The sequence below is a fragment of the Mustela putorius genome, unplaced genomic scaffold (assembly GCF_011764305.1).
Source record: "Mustela putorius furo isolate JIRA1106 unplaced genomic scaffold, ASM1176430v1.1 tig00000139_pilon_pilon_pilon, whole genome shotgun sequence".
Taxonomy (NCBI): domain Eukaryota; kingdom Metazoa; phylum Chordata; class Mammalia; order Carnivora; family Mustelidae; genus Mustela; species Mustela putorius.
In genome coordinates this window covers 13625178-13648515 of record NW_025421293.1, presented here as the reverse complement: position 1 = coordinate 13648515, position 23338 = coordinate 13625178, and the positions used below count along the sequence as shown (strand labels likewise).

Genomic DNA, 23338 nt, shown 5'->3' with positions numbered 1-23338 from the left:
ATGTAACTCACGGGCTCAAGTTTACATCCTGAAAAAAAGGAGAGAGACCAGAGGAGCAAAATTTACATTCTTTCGGACTATTTTGTCGCTGGTTTACAAAGCTGCTGCTGGGAGTTAGGACCGCACGCCCCTCCTGTGAACCGACTATCTGTGTCTGGCTGCGGGGGTCCGCGGTGTGGTGGAGCCCACTTCCCACCCCAGTGGACCTTTGCTGAAAGGCACACGGATCCTCTGCAGGGCTGAGCGTCAGCACCTAGACAACATGCTGCTAGCAGCTTGCGGGGCTGCTGCAAACGGGAGCAGCGTCCCCCTCTCTCTGAAACCCAGAGTCGGGACCCATGGTGCGGCATGACGTGGGGCAGGGGGAAGGGAGCACACTCCGATAAGCATGATCTTTTACCAGTCACAGACTTGGGTTTTCGAGGTCACTAAACAGGTGACCTTTTCATGGGGAAAGAGCACATGCCGATTAGAGAGAGGAGTTTTCCTTGAGCAGAGTGTATGAATATAACATGCAACATTTAGGAAGGGAAGACAGGGGATTCAATGTGCAGATCCTGGGCAAGACCAGAGGAGCCACTGCGGTGACCGCATCTAGGTACCCGAGCATCGCCAAGGACGCGCCTGCCAACGGTGCGTGTGAACCCACTGGAAACCACACAGCAAGCAAGAGGTTTCTCTTGTAGACACTTGTCATTATTACTTGTTCTGAATACACTCTTGAAAGCTGTAGTGACCTAAAGGCTCAACGAGGGAATGAGGTTATGTGTGTGTGCGGTGGATAACGCCGAGGAACCTCCCTCTCCCACAGGTGTGCCAGCCCACCACGCCCTCTCCCTAGCCAGTCCTCCCCACGGGTCACTGTGGTGTCTAGCCCTGCCAGCCACGTCTGGAGCCACGGAGCTGCTGCAGACCCGCCCCTTCCACCGGCAGGAGGCCACAGATGGCGTTAAAAACAGCGACCACGTTAAAGAAAAAAACCAATAGCAAACACATTAACAGTTGGTTCTCTGAGGCTGCCGGACTAGACAGCACCTGTTGTGCGACGGGAACCCAGGGGCCATGGGCGGGCGGGCAGTCCACGGGCAGAGTGTCCCAGGAGGCCTGGAGCAGCATCAGGCTTCTGCGCATGTTGTGCAATATGGGTCATGCTTATTGGGTCCCAGCTTCCTCGACCACAGAGGACACGTTCCTCTACCAGATTTTTAAAAGCCCTGAAAGACCACATACACTGCTAATTAAACACGGAGGGAGAAGACACGGCGCGTCCATCTGAGAAGCGGGGGCCTGCGGGGACTCAGTTCACGGTGACTGTGAGGAAGGATAGACTTTCAGAATGGTTGGGTGAGGAGCTTGAGCAATTGTTTCTTCTACAACCATTGAACACAGAAGCTTATAAAATAAATAATAGCTTGAAGTTTCTGGAAATTGACCTAAAGGCATAGAGCAATAGAGGAAGATTCATTCAAGAAAATCTACTTAATGTGGGGGAATATAGTGGGAATCTGGGGCACCCCTCACCCCCAAACTCCATTCCATAGAAACTACTTGAGAGATACCCACTCAAGGTGGGTACAGGCAGGATGGTGAGGAATGGTAGGCTGTAAGTTCTGCCCCAGATGTGGCAGACTAGGAATTCTGGGTCCCCAAAGCCCCAACACTGGCTTGCTGGTAGGGCAGAGGTTCCACACAAGGAGAGTCAAGCCCAGAAGGCCAGCACCCCCTCCTGAAGCAGGGGTGTCACTCCAGGAGAAACACACAGCCATCCCTGCTGCTGAGCGTAGCACCGAAGGTCCTTCCCTGGGGAGAGGCAGGCCAGTGGTTGTGCAGGGGGGTGAGGGGCCACTGGCTTTATTTGTAGTGGGTAGTGGAGCACTCCCATGCCTCCCCGACTCCACTGTCAAGTCGAAGGCCGCGGTGACATGGTGGGGAGCAATTACATAGCCCTCCTGGCTCTGCGATCATTGCAGCAGAAAGTTAACCAGCAGAGCAAGTGGAACTCTAACAGATCCAGGAGCGCCTTCCTGGGGTCAGAGTCAACCCTGAGGCTCAGGGAGGCCCTCTGCATTAGACCGCACCCACCAGGAGCAGGCTCAGGGTGGGCTTGGAAACATTCTCCACACCACACCTCGATCCACCAAGGGGCACAAGCCCATGGACACTACCTTGAACCAAACACTGGTTCAACGAGGAACTCCGAGGCTAGAGCAGCTCCCAGGAAGCCAGGCTTCGAGGTAAAATCACACATCCCTGAAGTCCAGGGGCCACATGGGCGGCTCAGGTTACCTTCTCAGGCTGCCCTTTCAGATGGAGAGGAGCAACCCAAGCTGCTAGACCTTGGCTGCAGGTGGGCAAAAACTGTAAACTCCTGCCCTGTGCCAGCAGCATCCAGGCCACAGATGCGCACATGCAGGCACACGCAGGCACACACACCACAGATGCACATGTGCATGCAAGCAGGCACACACATAATGCACGCACACATACGCACAGGCGTTCATACTGCACAGGCATGCACACGCATGCACGCACATCACAGATGCATGCGTGCCCACACACGCGCAAACACACACGTACACGCAGTGGTCAAGGGCAGAAAGTTGACCAGAAAGTGGCTTGTGCTGACCCAAGGGTGCCCCCTAGGTGGTGAGGCTAGAGGACGTAAATAAGAAAGAATCCAAGCAGGGAATCAGGGGCCGCACAGTGTGGGGAGATCAAGTGCGGGTCAGTCCAGCCAAGTCACTCAGTGAACAGCTGAGCCACCAAGCAAACCACATTGGTCCCATGGGGAGGAGGGATCAAAACCCAGAGTTGCTGTAACATTCTTTCTAAATGTCTAGCTTCCAACAGGAAATTATGAGACACAGAGAAAAACAGGAAAGTGTGAGCGATAGACGGGGGAAAAGCAGAAACAGAAACTTCTGAAGGGGCCCAGATGACAGACTTCGCAAAGTCTTTCAGAGCAGCCGTCATAAATATGTTTGAGCTGTGTTGCCGGGAGGCTGCAGGAGGGTCTGGGAGGCAGGAAGGCCCAGGGGTTGTGCAAGAGGTCAGGGGAGGCCAGGGGGTCACCTGAGTAGTAAAGCACATGACACAGAACCTTATACATGGTGAATGCCTAATAAATGTTCTTACTGTCTTGTTCTAGAAACTCTAAGCCCTTCCACAAGCGTCGGCTCTTAAAACACTGGTGGTCCACGTGGGCTCCGTGTCATCCCGTGACTCTATACACAGCCACTGCTCCGTGAGCCCTCTGGCAGAGAGTAAGCACTCTGGGAAGTCCACCAGCCAGCCCAGAGGCAGTTGCAGTCCACAAGGGGAACGGACAGACAGCACAGTGCCTGCTCTCAAGAGGTTCCTGTCTGATACCGGACAGATCCAAGCTCAGCAGAAAGCCACAAGTTAGCCTGGACCAAGGGCTGAGAGTCTCCTAAGTGCTGAGAGAGCTTTGTACTGGTTCCTCTACGAGACCAGATTCCTTGACACCAAGGCACAGGGCTTTACTGGTTTTGCATCCTCAGAGCCTCACGTGGAAGGGGCTTAACAAATCCTTAAGTGTGTAAGAATGTTCACATCCACGCTGTTCCTAGTAGCAAAAAAGTGCAAACAAGAGGGGGAAAGCAGGGAAACGGATAAAGTAGGGGTAGCTACAGTTCAGACTTTCTTTCTTTCTTTTTAAAGATTTTATTTATTTCTCAGAGAGAGAGAGCACAAGCAGGCAGAGTGGCAGGCAGAGGCAGAGAGAGAAGCAGGCTCCCTGTGAGCAAGGAGCCCGATGTAGGACCTGAACCCAGGGCCCCCAGGATCGTGACCTGAGCCAAAGGCAGCTGTTCAACCAACTGAGCCACCCAGGCGTCCCCACAGTTCAGACTTTCTGAATCATGCTCTTGAAAATGTGTGGCTATGGGAAAACGTTAACAACAAATTAAATAGTAAAGGTCACAAAACAACTTAAATATGATCTCGATTTTTCTTTTTTAAAGCTGTGTGGGAAGAGATCCATTGAGAAAAGATCAGGAAGGAAATACACCAAGACTAAGGTGATCTTGTGTAGGTGCTTAGATCATGGGTAAATTGGCGTTCCACATTCTAGCGCTCACAATTTTCACAATCACGAACTAAGGAGTTACTTTCTAAAGATAAAGGAGCAGTGAGTGAGTCCCGGGTAGGTGGCCTGGCCTTCCAGATGAGGCAGGACTAGGTGTCTGGAGGGATGCTCTGCACAGGCGAGCTCTGTGTAGCCCTGCCCAGCACGGCCTTCTCCAGGAGAAGGAAGCAAAGTGAGCAAAATGCCCTCTGTCTGGAACCCTCCAGAAGCCCTGAAATAAAGTCCAAACTCCTCGTACGGCCTGCGAGGCTGTCCAGGGTCAGGCCGGCACCCACCTTCCCCAAGGAGGTTGCCCAGCAAGCTTTCTTTCCCGCCTTGGAACACACACCATGTTTCCCACCCCAGGACCTTAGTGCTTGCTGGCCCTTCTGCGCTCAGATCTCCTTCTGGTCAGGGACATCCAGGGCGTCCTGGGCACCTGCCCAGCGCACGCAGCCTAAAGCAGCCCTCTGCAACCCACAGCGGCCACATAGGCCTGTTTCATGTTCTACACAAGCCATGTTAGTGCGGTTTATTGCCTCCTTCTCCCACCCGAATGCCGCCCATTCATCCACGTTGACCCTCCAGCGAAGAGCATGCGCGCCAAAAACACTCGAAAAAGGCAAGAGCTGACAGCACGCTTGCTCTCTCCCAAGGGAGGAAACTTGGAGGCGCCTTCTCCGACCTGTGCTGGGCAGCGCGCTGTTCCCAGGAGCCTGGGGCTTCTTCCCCCGACCCACTCCCCACCACCCGCCTCGTGCATCCGGATGGCTCCGTCCCGCAGCCCCGGCCGCTGCCCCCGCCCCGGAGGCCTGGTTGGGCTGGCACTTACGCAGTGGGCTCCGTTGCCCCGCGGACCGCGGTCGCAGGCTCGGCACAGGCCGGGGCCTCGCAGGCGCGGCGCGGCGAGGGCTCAGCGTTCGGGAGGGCTTCCTGGAAGCGGCGGCCTGTGCAGGGGCGGGTGGGGTTTACGGGCCGCTGGGGGCTGGGAGAGGGGCGGCGACGTCCGGCAGGCTGCACGCGGGCGGGGGCCCGAGGGCCGCTCTTATGCGGTAACAATAATGGCAGCTGTCACCCTGCGGCCGCCGGCCGTGCGCCCCTTCCTCCGGCCCGCGCCCGGCCGGGAGAGCCGGAAAGTTGTAGGGAGTGAGGAGGCCCGCCCGCGCTTACCGTCTCCGAGGCAGGCTCCGCGGTGCCTAGCGACATGGCGGCGGCGCTGCCCAGCCGCCCCTCGGCGCTGCGGGCTCGGGTGTCGGGCTGTGCGGCTCCGACAGCCGCCCGGCAGCCCGCAGCCTCCGGGCCTGCCAACCCGCGCGACAGCCGCGACCCCGCTGCCATGGCAACCGCGCCGCCTGCGGAGCCCCGGATGTGGCCGGCGCCGGCGAGCCCGGCCGACCGTGCGCGTGCGCTGGGGTGCCTGCGGGCCGACGCGCGGAGCGCCCGGAGGTGAGGGGAGGAGCGGGGCGGGGGGGGCGGATGTCGGAGGTTGCTGGGGGATGTCCCGAGAGCCCGGCCGGTTGCGCTTAACGAACGGTTCCTGGGGTGCGTCCCCCAGCCCTCTCTCGTGGAGGCTCCTCGACGAACCTGTACGCTAGTCACCAGAACGGAATGCTAGCATTTGTTAGATTAACGCTGAAAGGGACAAGGGGCTGGTGCTGTGTCCCAGGCTGCTCCTTCTGGATACGTGGCATTCGTAAAGTTATTCTCCCTGATCTCTGTTTTAGGCTCTTGGGTTCTGATGTAGCCCCAGGACAATAAAAAAATAATGAGTTCGCACTACACTCAGTGGTGTCATGAAGATCTTCAGGATCTTCAGATCTTCAGATCTTTGGGCTCCAAAGCTTATTTAAATTATTATTAGCAAATACCATTTGCTCTTGCTCCTTCATACAAGTCTCCAAGGGCACCTACCCTGTCCCCTCACCCTGCTTTTTTCCCCCTGGCCACCTGACATTATCTACAAGAGTATTCCGTGTCTAGATCGTAAGCTGTCTGGCAGGGTCTTTGTTTAGTTCACAGCCGTGCCTCCATGCCTTGGAACAGGGTCTGGCTCAGGCAGATGCTCAATTAATACATATTTGGCATCCAAGGAGTCATGTAACTTCTCTGTGCTGCTGTTTCCTCAAATACAAAGTGGAGAAAAGTGTTGTTGTGAGTCTCCAATGAGTCGGTATCTGTAACGTGCTTAGTTGCCCATGCCAGAGTGTGTGCAATGTGACAGATTTCGTTTGATGGGGTGAATGAAGGAACCGCTGTAGTGTGGTGTCGCAGAAATGCTTGGCAGGTTATTACTGCTCTAGTTCTGGTACCAACACCTACTACAGGTTCGTGGCCCTCTTGTCCTCTGCGCCCTCACCTGCACAACAAAGGGGTAAGCCACAAGATGGTTCAGAGGCTGTCGCCCCACCAGCAGGAGAAACTGAGCTGGTTATCTTAACGACTCCCATCTATTTCCTCCAGGTATTTCCCACAAAGGGGACAAGAGCTTTTGCTACCTAAACTGCCTATGCAGGTGTTCCTCTTGTTCAGCTCCTGGGGCTCTACAATCCCCTTGCTCTTCTCTTTGTGTTGCTTCACTTACTTTCCCTTGTTTAGTTAGAGAGAGAGTACACGTCCACGACTTTTTAATCTGCTCTTCTGAATTCCTAAAACTTCTAAAAATCCTTTCAAAATTTTTTTGTTGGCAAAACCTGTTCTGACCTCAACTCCATGCCAAAAAAAGTTTGAGTTGCTTATGTATTCCACTTGGAGTGTATATTAATGCATCTCACGGTGTGTGTGTGTGGGGGGGCTTTTAACACATTGGATTAAGGCAGGAGATACTGCTGGGATTGTAATCTTACATACAGTGTGTATATACCAGTAACTTCCCTAAGTGTGAATAGTTATGTGTTCTGATCCACGTGTCCTCAAAAGTTTCAGGTACGAAATGGTGGACCTGTATAATATAGTATTTAACTTTGGAGCCCGACTGCCTGGGTTCAGATCCAGACTGTGTCAGCCCACTAGCTGGGAGTTAGCCTCTCTACCCTTCAGGTTACTCACTTGTGAGGATGGTAATAGTACCCACCCTCCTAGAGTTGGCACAGAATCACCTGGATTTATGTTAAGTGAAGCACTTAGCACAGTGCTGCTGAAAGATGTTTTTCCCCCACAACTGTTCAATCACGCAAATATTAGTATCCCCAGTTTTAAAATGAGGGATCACAATTCAGGGAAGATAACTGTGCAGTCAAAACCTTCTCACCCATGTAGTTCTAAGGGGATGGGTTGTCTGGTGTGCTTACCCATCAAAGTCCATGTTTTTTTAAGTTCTTTTTTTTTTTAGTTTAGTACCCCTAGGAATTCTGCTTTCTATATGTAATATGTACCTGGTGTTTCCCCAGAAATTTCACTGAAACACTGACACTGTGGGAAGATGAGGCTTGTTCTGTTGCTGTTGTTGTCGGAGCCAGAGGTGGGGCTTGATCTCACGACCCTAAGATCAAGAGTCAGAGGCTTAACCCACTGAGCCACCCAGGCACCCCAAGATGAGGCTTGTTTTTGTCCACTGGCTTTGAGTAGTCTGGCACGCAGCTAATGGGCCCTGAGGATCCAGTTTTGAGGCCAAAGGACCAGTGACTTCGCCTTGAAGGTGGGGAAGTCCCTTTCCCATCTTGCAACCCTCCCACCTGCCCCTAGAGCGGACTCTAGGTTCCCGGGAGGCGAGACCACGCCTTTTCCGGCCTTGGCCCCACCCCTTCCTCCAGAAAAAGCCCCGCCTTCCGGGCGCAATGCCCCCTGGATCCTCCGCCCGTACCACCGGCGTCCCTGTGAGGCTGACCCGTGGAGCCCGCCGGTGCGGCGCCGGCCTGGCTCAGCGCTACTCAGTTTGAGCTCGTTCTCCAAGTGTGGGCTCCCGCGGCTCCCAGAGTGGCCTTCCGGGGACTTTGAGGGTCTCCCGTGGCCAGCTGTCCTTTTGCGCGCTCCCGCCAGACCGGGCAAGTGGCACGGTCCGGGGCGGTGCCTGCGGCGGCCGACGGACGCGGAGCAGGTGAGCCGCGGGGCCCCGGGAGCGGTGGCGGTCTAGGCGGCTGCCCGGGTGGAGTCCGGACCGGGGACTAGGGGTCCGGGTCTTGTGCCCCCTCTGGGCCCGTCGGCCGGCCGGGCCGCGGCGGCTCCCTCAGCGAGGGTCCCTCCCTCGTCAAGGAACTAGTATCACCGAGGACGGACTGCGACCGAGCCCCTGCCCACCCCCAGCCTCCCGAGAGAGCTCGCCCTGACCGCGGGACTGAGGGGCTCCCGGCCCCTTCGCGGCAGGACTCGCAGGTGCACTTCCCGGCCTGGGAGGGACTGACTGTGGACAGAGCACCTCCGCCTCCCCGCGCTGCTGGCTGCGGGGGGTGTCGGATGCAGACGCCCCGACCCCGAGAGAGACGCTGTGCCCCGTGAGCGTGGCTGGTACCAGAACGCGCGCACACACCCCTAACTGGCTCACGCGCTGTCCAAGGTTGGCAGGCCCCGAACTCCCTAAGGTCCCTTTCCAGCTTGGGAGGCCGGAACTCAGGGCCTTCCCTGCTCCTGACCAGCGCCACCCAGGCTGAGGTTTCACATCACCTCCTGGCAGCTCCCTCAGAGGGCGACGGTCTTCAGCGCCTGGCCCAAGGAGACACAGGGGCTGCCTATGGCTAGCGTGGGTGGGACCTGGCTCTGACGTTTTCTTTGCAGGACTCTCCAGCCTCACCATGGACCCAGAGTGCTCCCAACTCCTCCCGGCTCTCTGTGCGGTTCTGGCAGACCCCAGGCAGCCCATGGTAGATGACACCTGTTTGGAGAAGCTGCTGGACTGGTTTAAAACCATAACTGAAGCTGGTAAGGGGGAGGGTGCTGCTGTTGACTGTCTCCTGCAGACCAGAGGGTGCCTGTGCTGGGGAAGAGGTGACCCTCTGTTTCCCTTCCTTCACATCCTAGAGAGCCCCTCTGGCTAATTGGGGACACATCAAGTTGAAACCTGAGGGAATGAGCAAGGGACAGTTATATCTTGAGGTTCTGATCTTCTCCCAGCCCTGATTCAGGCCCCCTCTTGTTCAGTTCACACTAGGTAACTGCAGAGGAACTTACTTTGTTGTTACTGTTGCATTTACTTGTTTATTTCAAGAAACCACTTTTTGTTATTTTGAAACTAATACATATTCTTTAGATGAAACTTGAACAACACAAAGGAGTAAAGAGGAAAATTAAACCACCATCAGCTTTTTAATTTCTTCTCAGTCCCTTTTCCTAACACATCATAAAGCTGTTTTTCTTTTGTCTTTATCCTTTTTTTAAAAGATTTTTATTTATTTATTTATTTCAAAAAGATTTATTTTTTATTTAACAGAGAGAGAGGTAACAAGTAGATGGAGAGGCAGGCAGAGAGAGAGAGGGAAGCAGGCTCCCTGCTGAGCAGAGAGCCTGATGCGGGACTCGATCCCGGGACCCTGAGATCATGACCTGAGCCGAAGGCACTGGCTTAAACCACTGAGCCACTCAGGAGCCCAATTTTTATTTATTTATTGAGAGAAAACATTTGTGCAAACGGGTGGTGGGGCAGAAGGAGAGGGAAAAGAATCTGAGCGGACTACCCACTGAGTGTGGAGCCCTTCGAGGGGCTTAATCCCACGACCCTGAGAGCATACCTGAGCTGAAATCGAGAGTCAGACGATTAACTGACTGAGCTACTCCGACGCCCCAAAGCTGTGGGTTTGTTTGTTTGTTTTTTTCAATATTTTATTTATTTGACAGAGATCAGAGGCAGGCAGAGAGAAGGGTGGGGAAGCAGGCTCCCCGCTGAGCAGTGCCAGGACCCTGAGATCACAACCCTAGCTGAAGGCAGAGGTTTTAACCCACTGAGTCACCCAGGTGCCCCAAAGCTGCGTTTTTCTTATAAAAATGAAGTCACACTATAAACATAACATCGTGTCTTGCTCTTTCTCTGTTACCATTACAGTGGGAGTTTTCTGTGTAGAACATGTTGATTTTATCAACTCTGTTCATTCGTTGTGTGATTGGACCGTATTTTATATAACCACAGCCGTCTCATTAGGTGTTTGTGTTTCTGATGCTTCTTATTATAAATAACTCGGCTTTCTTCCTGTGGAAATCTTTTCATGTCGACTGTTGATCTCTTCATGGTTGATCTCTTAGCTGGCAGTGGCCTTAGGACAGAGCCCGTGTCAGTAATTTCTCCTCTTCATTTGGTGTATCCTGCTCTTTCCCCCTCCTTGGAGTTGAGCATCTCAGTCTCTCCTTTTTAATACACGCACGAAGGGCTGCATACGTCTTTGGAAGCTTAGTCCTGCACGTTTTACTGCAAGGGGCTTCTGTCGTTTGTCTTCGGGTATATTGTACTATCGTGGTGGGTATTCTTCCCTCACGCACAAGGGATTTGAAAGGGTATCTTTTAGATTCACAGTGCTGGGTTTTCTTCAGTCTTCTTATCCTTGACTTCTAACTTGTTTCATTGGACTTGGAAAACATGAATATTTTGATTTCTTTGTACCCATCAGGGTTTTTATCATGGCGGAGCCCACAGACAATTTTCCACAGATGCTCTGTAGACGTCATAGCTACTGTGCTTCTTGTATTTGTAGAGTCCTCAGCTGTGGCCTAGTTTGTCGTCAGATTTTAAAAATTCCTTTCAGACAGGTTTCTCAGAGATGTAATTCACATACCACGGACCTGACGCATAGTGTACAGATGGTTGGTTTTCAGTGAGTTCACACCCAGGGCGGTACGAGCATTGGCACAGTGTGATTCTGCAGCCCTGGTCCCCCCCCTTCTAGGAAGCGGGGTGCGTCCGCAGTTCACCTCTCCCCCGGCTGGCCTGGGCTCTGTCGGCCTTGGCGCTCCACAGGATGGCTCTTTATTCGGCTGTCCGTGGCGCAGGCCCACTGTGTTCTTGCTCGTCACTTTGCTGGATTGTTTTTGAGGTGGGAAAACCCTACCCTGAGATAGTGGATTCAACAGTTTTTCTCTGAAATTCCGTTCTGTGTTTTCCTGTACGGATCTCGAAGCTAGCTTAGGTCCGTGCAGGTGCAGGCGGTTCCACCTTTGAATAGCGACGTTCTCCCGAAGGCAGCCATCACACTTTCTGCTTTCATGTCCAGTTTGTCGCCGTTCCTCTTGCTGCCGCCGTGCCCTGGCCACTGTGCCCCCAGCCCTCCCGAGAAGCGTCATCCTGCTTCCCCGATTCTGGCAAACGCTGCGTGGCTGGATTGTTCTCATTTTTTTTTTTTCTTTTAAAGATTTTATTTATTTGACAGAGATCACAAGTAGGCAGAGAGGCAGGCAGAGAGAGAGGAGGAAGCAGGCCGCCCCCTGAGCAGAGAGCCCGATGCGGGGCTCGATCCCAGGACCCTGAGATCATGACCTGAGCTGAAGGCAGAGGCTTAACCCACTGAACCACCCAGGCGCCCCTGGATTGTCCTCATTTTAATAAGAGCAATTCTTAAATAGACAATCTGCTTCATTTGTCAAGCTAAATGTTCTGTTTGAACCTGTGTTCTTTTGCATTTTTTTTTTTTTTTAGCACTTCCCATGCCTTGTCTTTGTTCCTTTTTCCTCCTTTTCTGGCCTCTTTTGGATTGATAAAACTTTTGTTTTTAAAATTTTTTCATTTTCTGGTTTTGAAGTTATGCCTTCCGCTTATGTTCTTTAGTGGTTACATTCACACACAAACTGGATTTAAAAAGTCGAAAGTTAAAATAAAGTCAGAGGTCAACTAGAATCTCTGTCCGTCCCATCAACACGAGGATCTCAGGGCACTTTACCTCCAGCCCAGCACAATCTTCCGTGTTACCATTTTCTAGAATTTTGATTCTGTCTTGTTTTAAAACCCATCAAAAGTTGTTTTGTTTGTAAAGTTGATGCCTTTTAAAGATTTTCTTTATTTGACAGAGACAGAGATCACAAGTAGGCAGAGAGGCAGGCAGAGAGAGAGGAAGGGACGCAGGCTCCCCGCTGAGCAGAGAGCCCGATGCAGGGCTCGATCCCAGGACCATGAGATCATGACCTGAGCCGAAGGCAGAGGCTTTAACCCACTGAGCCACCCAGGTGCCCAAGTTGATGCCTTTTAGATTCACCCGCGTGGTTATTGGTTTCTCGGATTCCTGCTCTCTCTTCTTCACTCTGGTCTTTTTCCTTCTCACTTAACCACAGTCAGTGGTGGTTGTGTCTGCAAGGGCCTCTCAAAGGGAAACCCTCCCAGCCTGCGCCCCACATTTCCCTTGGCCCACCTGGGTGTCTTCGGACAGCAGCATCGTGGAGTACAGACATCTCTGGTGCCCGTCTGGAAAAGGATGGCTGTTCCATTGTACTTCTTTTTTTTTTTTTTAAAGATTTTATTTATTTATCAGAGAGAGAGAGGGGGAGAGAGCGACTACAGGCAGACAGAATGGCAGGCAGAGGCAGAGGGAGAAGCAGGCTCCCCGCTGAGCAAGGAGCCTGATGTGGGACTCGATCCCAGGATGTTGGGATCATGACCTGAGCCGAAGGCAGCTGCTTAACCAACTGAGCCACCCAGGCGTCCCTTCCATTGTACTTCTTGCGAGCAGTAGTCTCAGTGTAAGAAAAAGCATCCATCTGAGGAGGAAGGTGGTCTCCTGCTTTAATTTGCATTTCTTGTTTGTAATCAGCAGCCACAGAAGGCCTGTTCTGGTGTGCTGGGCCCTTGTGTTTCCTATCCTGTCCCTTACCTGATGTGGGGGTGATGCCTTTCTAGTTTGCACCCTCCCATTGAGTTCAGGTCATGACTCCTTTTTGGTTGTCGCAAATATTTTCTACCGTGGGATTGCTAAATCTAACAGCGGGAGAGATAGAGGTCTGGAAAAATGCCATAAGAATGGTCCTTTAGGGGAAGGGCTGGCTGGCTCATCTGGAGAGTGTGCAACTCTTGACCTTGGGGATACGAGTTTGAGCCCCACTTTGGGTGTAGAGATTACTTAAATAAATAAAACTTAAAGCACCTGGGTGGTCCAGTCGGTTAAGCATCAGACTCTTGATTTTGGTTCAGATCATGATGTCAGGGTTATGGATCAAGCAGTCATGCTGTGTGCTCAGAGGGGAATCTGCTTGGGATTCTCTCTCCCTCTGCTCCTCCCCCTACTCATTGCTGTGTGTGCGCATGTGCATTCTCTCTCTCTCTCGAATAGATAAACTGTATTAAAAAAAACAAAAAACAAAAAACAAAGAATGGTCCTTTAGGGCAAGCTGCATCACGGTGTCTCGGTAACCATCTCTCTGGCTGGGCCTGCCCCCAGGGTCCAGTCTCCTGTTGTTGCAGGAGAACCCCTGCCTCGTGGAGCTGCTGTGCCATGTGCTGAAACCCCAGGACCTGAGTTCCAGAGTCCTGTCCTTCTCACTCCGCCTCACGGGGGTGTTTGCAGCCCAGGAAGATTGCTTCCAGTATCTTCAGGTGAGCCTGGGTCCTGCGACCTCAGTGTCCCGCTGAGAAGTGCACAGCTCACTTCTTGAAGGTGCACAAAACCGGGCGGCCGCCGTGGCCCCTCGGTCTTTGCCCTGTGCTGCCCCGTGCTGTGACTCGTAGCACCAGGTTTTTATTCCTGAGGGGGATCCTTCTTTGAAAAGCTGGCCCAGAATGATGTTGGGGTAAAAGGGTCAGATGTTTGGAATCAGAGCTGGGGTTGACTCAGCTCTGACACTTGGCCCGCGGCGTGCACTTGCCCAACATCATGAACCCTCTGAGCCTTGGTTTCTTCCTGTGACAGAGAGGAGGGCTGTGCGTGTCACAAGGCTTAACCAAGACCACCGCTCTCACACTTGGTCCTGTTGGGTGAATGAATGAGTGACTCACAAGAATTTCTATGTAGTACTAAGGCATAGAGCTTAAGAGAGCCCCCAGAGCCGTGCATCTTACGGTTCTGCACACCCCTCCATGGGCACAGCTGGGTTGGTTAGGCCTGATGGGAGCCTGATGGGAGCCTGTCTGGCCTGTGATGGCATCTCTGGGCACTTCGGAGCTTCCCCAGCTCGTGGGAGGGCACATCAGCTTTCTCTGACCCAATGTGCCCAAGGCCCCAGGAAGGCCATGCTGTGATGTGGCTTCTTGAAGAGAAGACAGTAGTGGGGAGGGAGATGTCCCCTCAGTAGCTTTGGGATGCCACTCGTGGGCGCTCCTCAGTCCAGCTGTGTGTGTTCTCCAGAGGCGCAGCTTGCTGTGGACCCAGGGTGTTCTCTGGCCGCACCGAAGTGTGTCTTGGGGCATAAGTCTGTGCTGGCTGTGCTCGCGTGACACACATGATCACACACACACACCTGTGGTGCCTTGCAGTTTGTGAAGCTCTTCGGGGTTCGCAGAAGCCCTTTCATTTCATCCTGGCAGCGTGGCCAGTCAGCAGAGCAGCGGTCTTCATTTTGCAGATGAGGATACGGGGAGGCCTAACGTAGGAGCCCCACAGAAGTGGCAGCGCTCACACTAGACCTTCAGGAGTCTGCCGCTGGCTCCCTCAGGGCCCAGGGGCCTGGGCCGGGGATGGGCTCTCAGCTGCGGGGAGAGGCTGCTCTCCCCACTCTGGAGCCCGCAGCATCGGGTGGCCTTCTGTTTCCTTCCCAGCTACCCCTGCACAGACTCCTGGGATGTCTTAAGCCCCACGGGCTCCTCATCAGCCAGCTGTACTTGACAGTGTCCAGGCAGGGCACATGCAGATGGACGAAGCTAGGCAAGGGGCCGAGCCTCTGTGTCCCGCCCTCCCCCACTGGCGAGGGGCCCTCACTTTGGGACGGTCCCGCTTCAAGACAACGGCTCCCACAAGGTGCCTTCCCTGTGAGCCACCAGTGGTGGCACCCCTGCAGGGGCCCGTGGCTGCTGTAGAGTTAGACTCTTATCTGTGAGCAGTTGGCATCTGTCTCTGTGGTCTCACTGTCCCAGATCCTGGAGTCGGAGATGATCAGAGGGGCTCCTTATAGCTTGAGGGTCAGGCCGTAGCTGAACAGGATGCCCTGGGGCGTGGCCGGGCAGGCAGAGGCTCTGACCGCCATTGGTTTGGCACAGGAAGGCTCAGAGTGAATGACTGCACCAGCCAGCAGTGCCTTCGGTAAGAGGCAGCGTCGGGTTTCCCATATGCTGTGTGGAAACTCAGCAGTGAATGAGAATGTCACACACCGGCAGCAAACGTAGGACAACGCGAGATAGTCCTGTGGGCATCCACAGCCAGTGGAGCTTGGGTGGGGGGAATTAACCACTGCCAGCTTGAGTGGGGTGGGTGTCAGCTTTGTGAGGGCAGTGGGCTCACAGCCGGGTTGTAAAGGATTTGAACAGGTGCGAGGAGTGGGGCGGGCGAACACAACAGGTGTGCTGGGGCACCGGAGTGGGGGATACCTGGAGGAGGGTGGGTGCCCTGGTGGACCTTGCCTGCCCAGCTCAGGAGTTCGATAGGCCGTGGAGACCGTCGGGGTGCTGGAACACAATGTCCTGGTCAGAGTTGGACTTTCAGAGGTGAAACTTATGGTGCTCTTTTGGGGGGAGGATTTCTGAAGTAAACAACTGACAGGGTTGATGAACTTTGATTTATAACCTAGTTCTTCTCCCAAAGCTGTCCCCTGGTGGGCAGACGTGATCTTGCCGGGGCCGCTGGGGCTGGCACTGGTGGTCACCTGCCACTTCTCAGAAGCCTGTGTTGGCAGCGAGTGAGAACGTCCCAGTGAAGTGCCTTGACCCCCAAACAACAGCAAAACCGTCTCTGATCTGCTGTTCTCCTGGAAACGGGCCCAGGTCACCTCTTACTTCTCTGCTTCCCAGCAGGGGGAATTGCTACCCAGGCTCTTTGGGGAGGCAGGCCCCCTGGGGGGAGCTGCCTGGACTGCCCCCACCGTCCGCAGCGGCTGGATCCAGGGTCTGCGCTCCCTGGCGCAGCATCCCAGTGCCCTGCACTTCCTGGCAGACTGCGGTGAGTCCCCTGCCTGCTCCGCCCTCGGCCAGTGGCCTTGCCGCACCCGGGCGACCCTGCTGACATCACAGCACCTTGCTGGGCCACGTTTGCACATTTGTGGAAGTGGCTGTGATGTCACGGGGCTGCTGTGAGGAGCATACGGGGTCATGGGTGGGGAGCGGGGGGCTGGAGGCCCCTCAAGGTCACTGTGGTGTCCTTAGCTTGCAGGACAGACCCAGCAGTTGGGGTGACTTGGAAATTAATAGGATCTAAAGGCTCCTCGCAGGGGTCTAGGACAGCCGCCCTGGGAGCTCTTCCACTCCGGTGCCCGGCCGCTGAGCAGATGGGAGGCAGGGCCGAGCAAGCCACTTGGCGCTGTTACCATATCTGCCCTCTCCCTTGGGTTCTGTCCCAGCTGAACCCCATTTTCTTCTCTCCCCACCCTGTCCCCGACCCCAGGTGCCGTTGACACCATCTTCTCCCTGCAGGGAGATTCCAGCCTGTTTGTGGCCTCGGCAGCTGGGCAGCTCCTGGTGCACATTCTGAGCTTGTCTATGCGAGGCCCGGCCGAGGGGCCCCCCAGCCTGCAGGCTGATGATTGGCCGCCATGTGCCCAGAAGATCGTGGGTCACATCGAAGAGTCTCTGCGCTCCACGGCCACCCCGCAGATCACACAGGCTCTGAACGTCCTGACCACGACGTTCAGTCACTGCCACGACCCTTGGACACAAGTTCTGTGGGTGCAGCTGCATCCGCTCGTGGCCGCTCTGCTGCAGAAGGACCCCGTGCCAGCTGCACACTCGCTTGTGGATCTCCTTCTCAGTGTGGCCCGGTCAGTTCCTCTGCGGTGCAGCCGGGGTGCGCAGGCATTGGGGGTACTCTTTCCCTTGGGAAGTCTTAGGGTACCTCTTATACCTGGGGCCACAACTCGTGGGCTCCGCCAGGGCACACAGGGGACAGGGGATGCCGGAGGGGTTCTGGAAGGCCACATGCCTAGGAAGAACTCTGTCTCCGCCAGACGTACTGGCAGCACACGGGCTTCAGTGGGCAGGACTGAGAACTGACTTTCTTTCTGGGCTTCTCTGCAGTTCTCCTGGGCTGAGTTCTTCTAGTTGCGGCCTGTGGGAGACTCTGGCTCAGACTCTGAGCCATCTGAGCCCCACGCAAGCAGGGCTGTTGGCATTAGGGATCCTGAAACTGCAGGACTGGTAAGGATTGGGGTTTATTTTGTGTGAGGACAGACAGGGAGGTCTCGGGCATGGGCCCCATGGTCAAGGAGCTTTTGGGGAGTTCCTGAAACCAGAGAAGGGTCAGAGGCGGCCAGCAGGGTGTGGCTGGGCCATACTTGGGTCATTGCCAAGGCTTTGCTGGAGGCTGTGGCCTCTGCATGTTGTAGAGACAGAAGAACATTTTCAAACAAAAGCTTTATAGGTTCCCCAGAGATGAAACAGAGTCTTGGGCTGCTCTGGTCAGAGCAGGGCTAGATTTGTGTCCAGGATCTGCTTGCTCAGCTGCCCTCTGAGCCCCTCCCCAGTGGCCTTAGCATGCTGTACACATTGCTGGTGTGGGTTCTAGGGGCCCTGGGTAGGCAGGAGTGGCTAGAGAGCCTCCCACAGGGAGAGGGAAGGAGGCAGGGGTCCAGAAGAAAGAGGGAGTCTTTCCAGGATTCTGGACAGATGAGAGGTGGTCACGTTGGCCCATGTTGCAGGTGAAGGTCGCCACAGGGCCTGGGAGGACAGTATAGCCTGGCTCTGGGCCCCAGCTCTCCAGATGTTCAGGGAGAGGAATTGGTCTGAAGGGGGAGGACCAGGCAGCCAGCCTGGAGGGAGAATTCTGTGCTGGCTTAGCCTTCCACCTGACCCTGAGCCCAAGACACAGGAGATGAAGCCCCAGGAATGCTCCTGGGAGCTGGGTCTCCTGTCGCCCTGGCCCTTAGCAGACACTGTCCATTGGAGCAGGTGTGGCCCGTCCTTTTAGGGTCTGTTTCTGGGGCTTGGGGAGGTGTTCTAGCAGCTTCCTCGGAGTCCCACGCTGGCGGCCTGTGTGCCAGTGGCCTGAGTGTTGGGCATGGTGCTTGCAAGAAGGCTGTTCCTCAAGAGGGTGTCTGGATATGACTTGCTGAGGATGTCCCGGGACAGCTGGCTCAGCCCAGGGCCGAGAAGGGTGCTCACTGTGTCCTCTGTGCTTAGTCCACAGGCACTGAGGGCGCAGGCCTTTGCTGTCCTCCTCCAGCCTCTGGCCTGTGTCCTCCAAGCCACGGCTCAGGGCCCCGGACCCTCAGGTATGCTGCTTCCTTAGGGTGGGCAGGTGCAGGAAGGCAGGCCGCTGGGGTCCGGAGCTCGTCCTTGGTGGTGGGGCAGGCCAGTGGGCGACAGGGTACCCCGCTGGCTGCTCCCACTGAGAATGCAGGGTCCTAGGTAGGGGATGTTGCCCTGGGCCTTTCTGCTGCTTGTCTCCTGTCCCAGCTGTGGGATGAATGGGGCAGTGTCACCCCCAGTGGGTGGTATCTGAGGTGGCCCCAGAGCAAGCTGGCCCGTGCCACATGGCAGTTCCCGGCCCACGATAGGCCCACCAGCTGTCGCCTGGATGTGTCCCAGGTTTGTGACCAGGGTGGTGGTAGAGTGGTGGCTTCCTCTGTTGTGACTCGTCTTGCTTCTGCTGCATGGTGTGTCAGCGAAGGGGACCCGAAGGGGACCCGCTTGTGCCTGGGAGCCCTGAGTTGAGTGTAGGGACCAGTATGCTGAGCAGCAGGACCAGCCCAGGAACAGGTTGTGGGAAGGACTGGGCTCAACGGCTCATGAGCCCTGTAGACAGGATCAGAACCCGGGTCTGGCCACCCCCTGTCACCCTGGGCACGTCCCCTGCTGGGAGCCTCTGGTGCTGGTCTCCTGCACGCAGCGGTAGCCCCGAGGCCTGCAGGGGCGTGTGGGAGGCCCGCTGACAGGGTGCTGCCTCTGGCTGGGCCCGCAGGCCTGCTGGACAGTACCGCGGCTGACTCTGTGACGGCTGACATGCTCCTGCCCTCCAAGGCAGCCTGTGTGGGTCTCCTGTGCCAGACCCTGGCCCACCTGGAGCTGCTGCTGCCCCTGGTGAGTGCAGCCTGGGCCCGTGTCTGTGGCAGCAGCGGGACGCGGGGCCTGTGCTGACCCCTCCCTCTCCCCCAGCCCCAGCGCCCCTGCCCCTGGCCTCAGGCGCCCCTGCTGGGGGCCGCGGTGACCCTGTTGCAGCTGTGCAGGGGTTCTGGGAGCCCTGCCTCCGATGCGGGGCGCCAGCTCTGCGCGCTCCTGCTGGGCTGTGTGCGGGTCCAGCGGGCGGCCCTCGATTTCCTGGGGACGCTGTCTCAGGAGACAGGTAAGCCAGAGCGCCCCACGGGCCCCGCTTGCCTGCTGCTCTGCTGTGCTGGGATCACCGTCCTCCACGCGTCCTCTCTGAGGCAGGGTGGGATTCGGCCGGCCCACGGGTTCTGTCCCCTGCTTTCCACGGATTGACGCACTCTCACGCTTGGGAGGTCCCTGGAGGGGAAGGTTGGGTGCTTCCTCCATGTCTGTCTCAGGCCCCCCAGAGTTGGTGACGCAGGTGTTTGCTGTCCTTCTGGAATATCTCAGGAGCCCAGACTCCAGCCCCACGGTACAGGCACGGGGTGCAGGGGGAGGGTGGGGAGGAGGGGCGAGATGTGTGAGGAGCACCTTGCAGGCCTCTCAGAGCAGGGCCTGCTACAGGGCCAGTGGCTTCTTTTTTCTAGATTTATTGGGAGAGAAAACAGGGAGGGGGCAGAGGGAGGGGGAGACAGTGCCAAGCAGTCCCTGTGCTGAGCGTGGAGCTCCGTCTCACGACCCTGGGATCGCGACCTGAGCCAGAACCCAGAGTCCGACACTTAGCTGACTGAACCCTGCAGACGCCCCCAGAGTCACTTCAGAGTGAGGGGCAGGCGCCGGCACAGGGTTTGACCCAGGCCCAGCGGTGGGGAGGACTGAGCTCTGGGCGGGCTGAGCCGTGGGGAGCAGGGAATTAATTCCCCAGGAGAGTGGGGACTGCAGCCAGCCGGGCCCTGCCCTTGGGGTCCAAACTACTTGTCAGCGTTTTCTGCAAACATAGTCCTCATGGTGCCCACCGTGGCTGGGCTCGGGCGGGTGCAGTGAGAGCGCCCCCTGCCATCAGGCTGGCAGTTGGAGGTGGGGACAGCAGGCTTGGTGGCTTCCTGGGCTTCTGAGGAAAGGGGGGCCTGCAGAATTTGTCCAGTGCAAGAGGGGGGCGTCCTGATGGGAGCGGCCTCCTCCTCCTGTCTTGGGCCCCGGAGTGCCAGCTCTGCCGCTGCCCAGGGCTCCTGCCTCATAAAAACGAAACCTGCTGTTGCCCTCTCCCTGCCCCTGGGGCCCCATCTCATGTCCCAGAGCAGGGGTAGGAGCACGGGATAGGCAGACCAGGACAGGCAGGCCAGCTGCTGCCTCATTGCCCCTGGCCCTGCAGCCCTGCTTTGCCTGCTCCAGGTTCTGAAGAAGGCCTTCCAGGCCACGTTCAGGTGGCTCCTGAGTTCCCCCAGGACCCCCGGCTGCTCGGACCTGGATTCCCACACCCTGCTATTCCTAAGAGGTAATCTGGGCCCTCCCCAGGTAAAGCGAGGGCGTTGCCGGGGTGAGCGGTTGGGGGCAGGGCAGGCCTGGCCTGGGCCCCTCTGAGCGGCCCCTCCTGCCCCAGAGCTGCTCCCTGTGCTGCAGAAGCGTCTGTGCAGCCCCTGCTGGGAGGTGAGGGACTCCGGCCTCGAGTTCCTGACCCAGATGACCAGACGTTGGGGAGGTGAGTGCTGGGTGGGAGGGGGCCCAGGCTCAGCCCGCTGGCTATCTCTTGTCGGCTTCGGGAAGCAGAGCACCATGGCTGCCCTTGGAGAAGTGAGGGAGGAGGCTGCAGGCTCCGGCCTTAGTCACAGCCACCTGTGGCCACTTGGACCCCCAGGGCAGGCCGGCTTCAGACACGCACTCCTTGCTTCGGAGGTGCCCAGGCTCACCGAGCAGCTCCTGCGAGACCCTGAGAGTTACGTCCGAGCCAGCGCAGTGACTGCCATGGGGCAGCTCTCCAGCCAGGGGCTGTGTGTCCCCCCCGCCGGCCCTGAGCACCCAGGGAGCCAGCAGGTAGGAGGCGGTGGGTCCCCAGGGAGCCGTTTTGATGCGCAGGGCCCAGTGGGTTGGCTGCCCAGTGTCGGGCAGTCTGGGTCCAGGGTTCCGTCACATACGTTCCCTGAATCTCTGGCTCTTCTTCCAAGCACGCTGTCACTTGATACACGAGCAAATGGGGGCTGAGGGGAAAAGCAGGTTTCACCCCGCACCTGGGTGGCGGGGTTCGTCATCGGGTGGGGGTTCTATGCCCGTTGTTGGGAGCCTGCCTTCCCCTGTCCCCTCCCACTGCCTCTCGCTCTGTCCTCCAGAAGAGCCTGCTCGGGGAGCTTCTGCACATCCTGTCCACAGACTCGGAGGGATTCCCACGGAGGGCCGTCATGCAGGTCTTCACCCAGTGGCTGAGGGATAGCCATGCCGACGTGGTCGGGGACACGGAACAGTTTGTGGCCGGCGTGCTCCAGGTGGCCGGCCAGGATCTGGACTGGGAGGTCCGGGCCCAGGGCCTGGAGCTGGCGCTGGTGTTCCTGGAGCAGATGCTGGGCCCGCCCCGCTCCCACTGTCCCTATGCCGTGACCCCACCCGTGGCAGCCCCCGCCGGCCCGCTGACCCAAGCCCTGCAGTCACTCTGCCGAGTGCGGCTCTTCGAGTTCGCCTTCCGTGCCTTGTTTGACTGTGACCGACCCGTGGCTCAGAAGTCCTGTGATCTGCTCCTCCTCCTGAGGGCCAAGACGGCTTCCTCCAGCAGCCTGCAGGAGCCCAGGAGCAGCCCCGACGTGGCCTCCGTGGAGGCCGCCCTGCAGAGGTGGCGGGCGGGCGATCAGGCCCAGCCCCTGGGGGACCTGGAGCCCGAGGTTGTGCTGGCCGTGCTGAGGTCGATGGACCTGGAGGGCCTTCGGGGGGCATTGGCCGAGAGCAGCGACCACGTGGAGAAGAGCCCTCAGTCGCTCTTGCAGGACATGCTGGCCACGGTGGGCATCCTGGGGGAGAATGAGGCCGACTGCTACTGAGGCAGCCCCAGGCTGACGTGCCCGGGCCCCCCGCCCCTGTTCCTTGGGACCCTGTTGTCCTGAGAGCGCTGGCCAGTCTGGTGGTGTGAGGGATCTTCGGGGAGACCGGAACCAGGTGGGACCAGCCAGTTTGACGAGTCCGTCTTGATGTATGTGATGAAGGAAAGTGGCTTATTTTTTACCCAAAATAAATGGTGTTTGGCAGTGCTGCTGAGTTAGCCTGTGTCAGACTGCCCTGGAGGGTAGGTTCCGGGCCTGATGGGGCTTGGAGAAACATCTGCAGAAGGATTTCTCTGCTGAACAGCCACGTGCTTCATGGGTGTGTGTTGGGGCGTCTCCACTTGGACCCACTGTACCCCAGGGATGCCTAGACGTCAGAGAGCCAACAGCTCAGGCTGGAGCATGTCCGGCCCTGGATTCCAGCCCCCTGTGATTGTGACCCCGGGTTGGACCAAGGCCAGGCCTCCAGCCTCTGAACCCCCAAGATCACCATATACTCGTAGTGACTGACAGCTTGCTGCGTCAGCCGGCCGGGCAGGGAGAGCTGCTGGTAGCGTGGCAGGGAGTCGGGACCCGGGCTGGTGCCCAGGGGCTGTACGGCTACACCGGGGCCAGCTCTGCCGCCTCCAGGTCATGGGACCTTGGGCACGTCTCTACCTCTAGGAACCCATTTTCTCATCTGTGAAATGGAGAATCTCCCCTTTGCCTCCCACAGAAAGTGTCCTGGAGTTTTGAAGCAGCTGGCCTGGTCAAGAAAGAACTCCCAAGAGAAATTTAGAAACATTTTTAATGAAAAGAAAGTAAAAATACAACTTATGGCAGTTTGTGGGATGAAGCAGAGTGCTCAGAGGGAAGGTTACAGCCTTGAGCGCAGAGATTAGGAAATGAGCGTCTCAAATCAATAGGTTCTACCTTTGATGAGTAGAAAAAGAACAGAATAAATCTAAAGCAGAAAGAAAAGAGGAGTCAAAATTGGAGCCGAGATCAGTGAAATTGAAACCAGGAAAGGAGTAGAGGAAATCACCTAAGCCAAAAGCTGATCCTTTGTAGAGATCAGTAAGAGGAATTGAAAAGAGAGGATATGCAAGGGACTAACCCCCGAAATCAAAGTGGGGCGCTCACTGCAGGTGCTGCAGACACGGGACACCCGCCTGGAATAATGGTAACGGGATCCTGCGAGCGGGTTCGTGCCACAGACTTGACCTCGATGAGACAGGTCGATCCCTT

At 56.6% G+C, this 23338-nt stretch overlaps 2 protein-coding genes across 17 annotated transcripts in view; one reads left to right on the top strand and one right to left on the bottom strand.

The window, feature by feature from the left end:
• IQCE (IQ motif containing E) overlaps window positions 1-5485 on the bottom strand; it is a 46577-nt gene extending 41092 nt beyond the window's left edge. For 3 of the 11 annotated variants that reach the window (XR_201100.3, XR_201101.3, XM_013047782.2), the window contains exon 1: window positions 5258-5484. Coding sequence is in view for 6 of the 11 variants with exons in the window: in XM_013047782.2 (XP_012903236.2) it covers window positions 5258-5425 (168 nt within the window). In the remaining 5 variants the exon portion in view is untranslated. Of the gene's footprint in view, window positions 1-4919; window positions 5192-5257 lie in introns of those variants that run through there. The other 8 variants (XM_004776357.3, XM_013047780.2, XM_045075169.1 and 5 more) reach the window with 5 other exon arrangements.
• A 2355-nt stretch (window positions 5486-7840) lies between these two features.
• On the top strand, window positions 7841-22318 carry BRAT1 (BRCA1 associated ATM activator 1). 6 transcript variants are annotated; one of them, XM_004776361.3, is made up of 14 exons: window positions 7841-8120; window positions 8795-8938; window positions 13366-13520; window positions 15864-16011; window positions 16453-16825; window positions 17082-17201; window positions 18183-18274; window positions 18964-19082; window positions 19158-19344; window positions 19547-19620; window positions 20481-20583; window positions 20689-20787; window positions 20944-21119; window positions 21416-22318. In XM_004776361.3, exons 2-14 carry the CDS (start codon window positions 8812-8814, stop codon window positions 22109-22111), a joined length of 2469 nt encoding a protein of 822 aa, XP_004776418.1. In that variant the 5' UTR covers window positions 7841-8120; window positions 8795-8811; the 3' UTR covers window positions 22112-22318. The 6 variants fall into 6 exon arrangements, with proteins under 6 accessions (XP_004776418.1, XP_004776416.1, XP_044931102.1 ...); XM_004776359.3 differs by having other exon boundaries at window positions 7842-8120; window positions 21413-22318; XM_004776360.3 differs by lacking the exon at window positions 7841-8120 and adding an exon at window positions 8127-8395 and having other exon boundaries at window positions 21413-22318.
• The last annotated feature ends 1020 nt before the right edge of the window (window positions 22319-23338 follow it).

Bases quoted from the DNA above. Each gene is read 5' to 3' on its own strand.
- BRAT1 (XM_004776359.3), top strand. From the start codon at position 8,812: ATGGACCCAGAGTGCTCCCAACTCCTCCCGGCTCTCTGTGCGGTTCTG. The intron at 16,826-17,081 runs GTCAGTTCCTCT...GCTTCTCTGCAG, and splicing joins CTCCTTCTCAGTGTGGCCCG to TTCTCCTGGGCTGAGTTCTT. The intron at 18,275-18,963 runs GTATGCTGCTTC...CTGGGCCCGCAG, and splicing joins TCAGGGCCCCGGACCCTCAG to GCCTGCTGGACAGTACCGCG.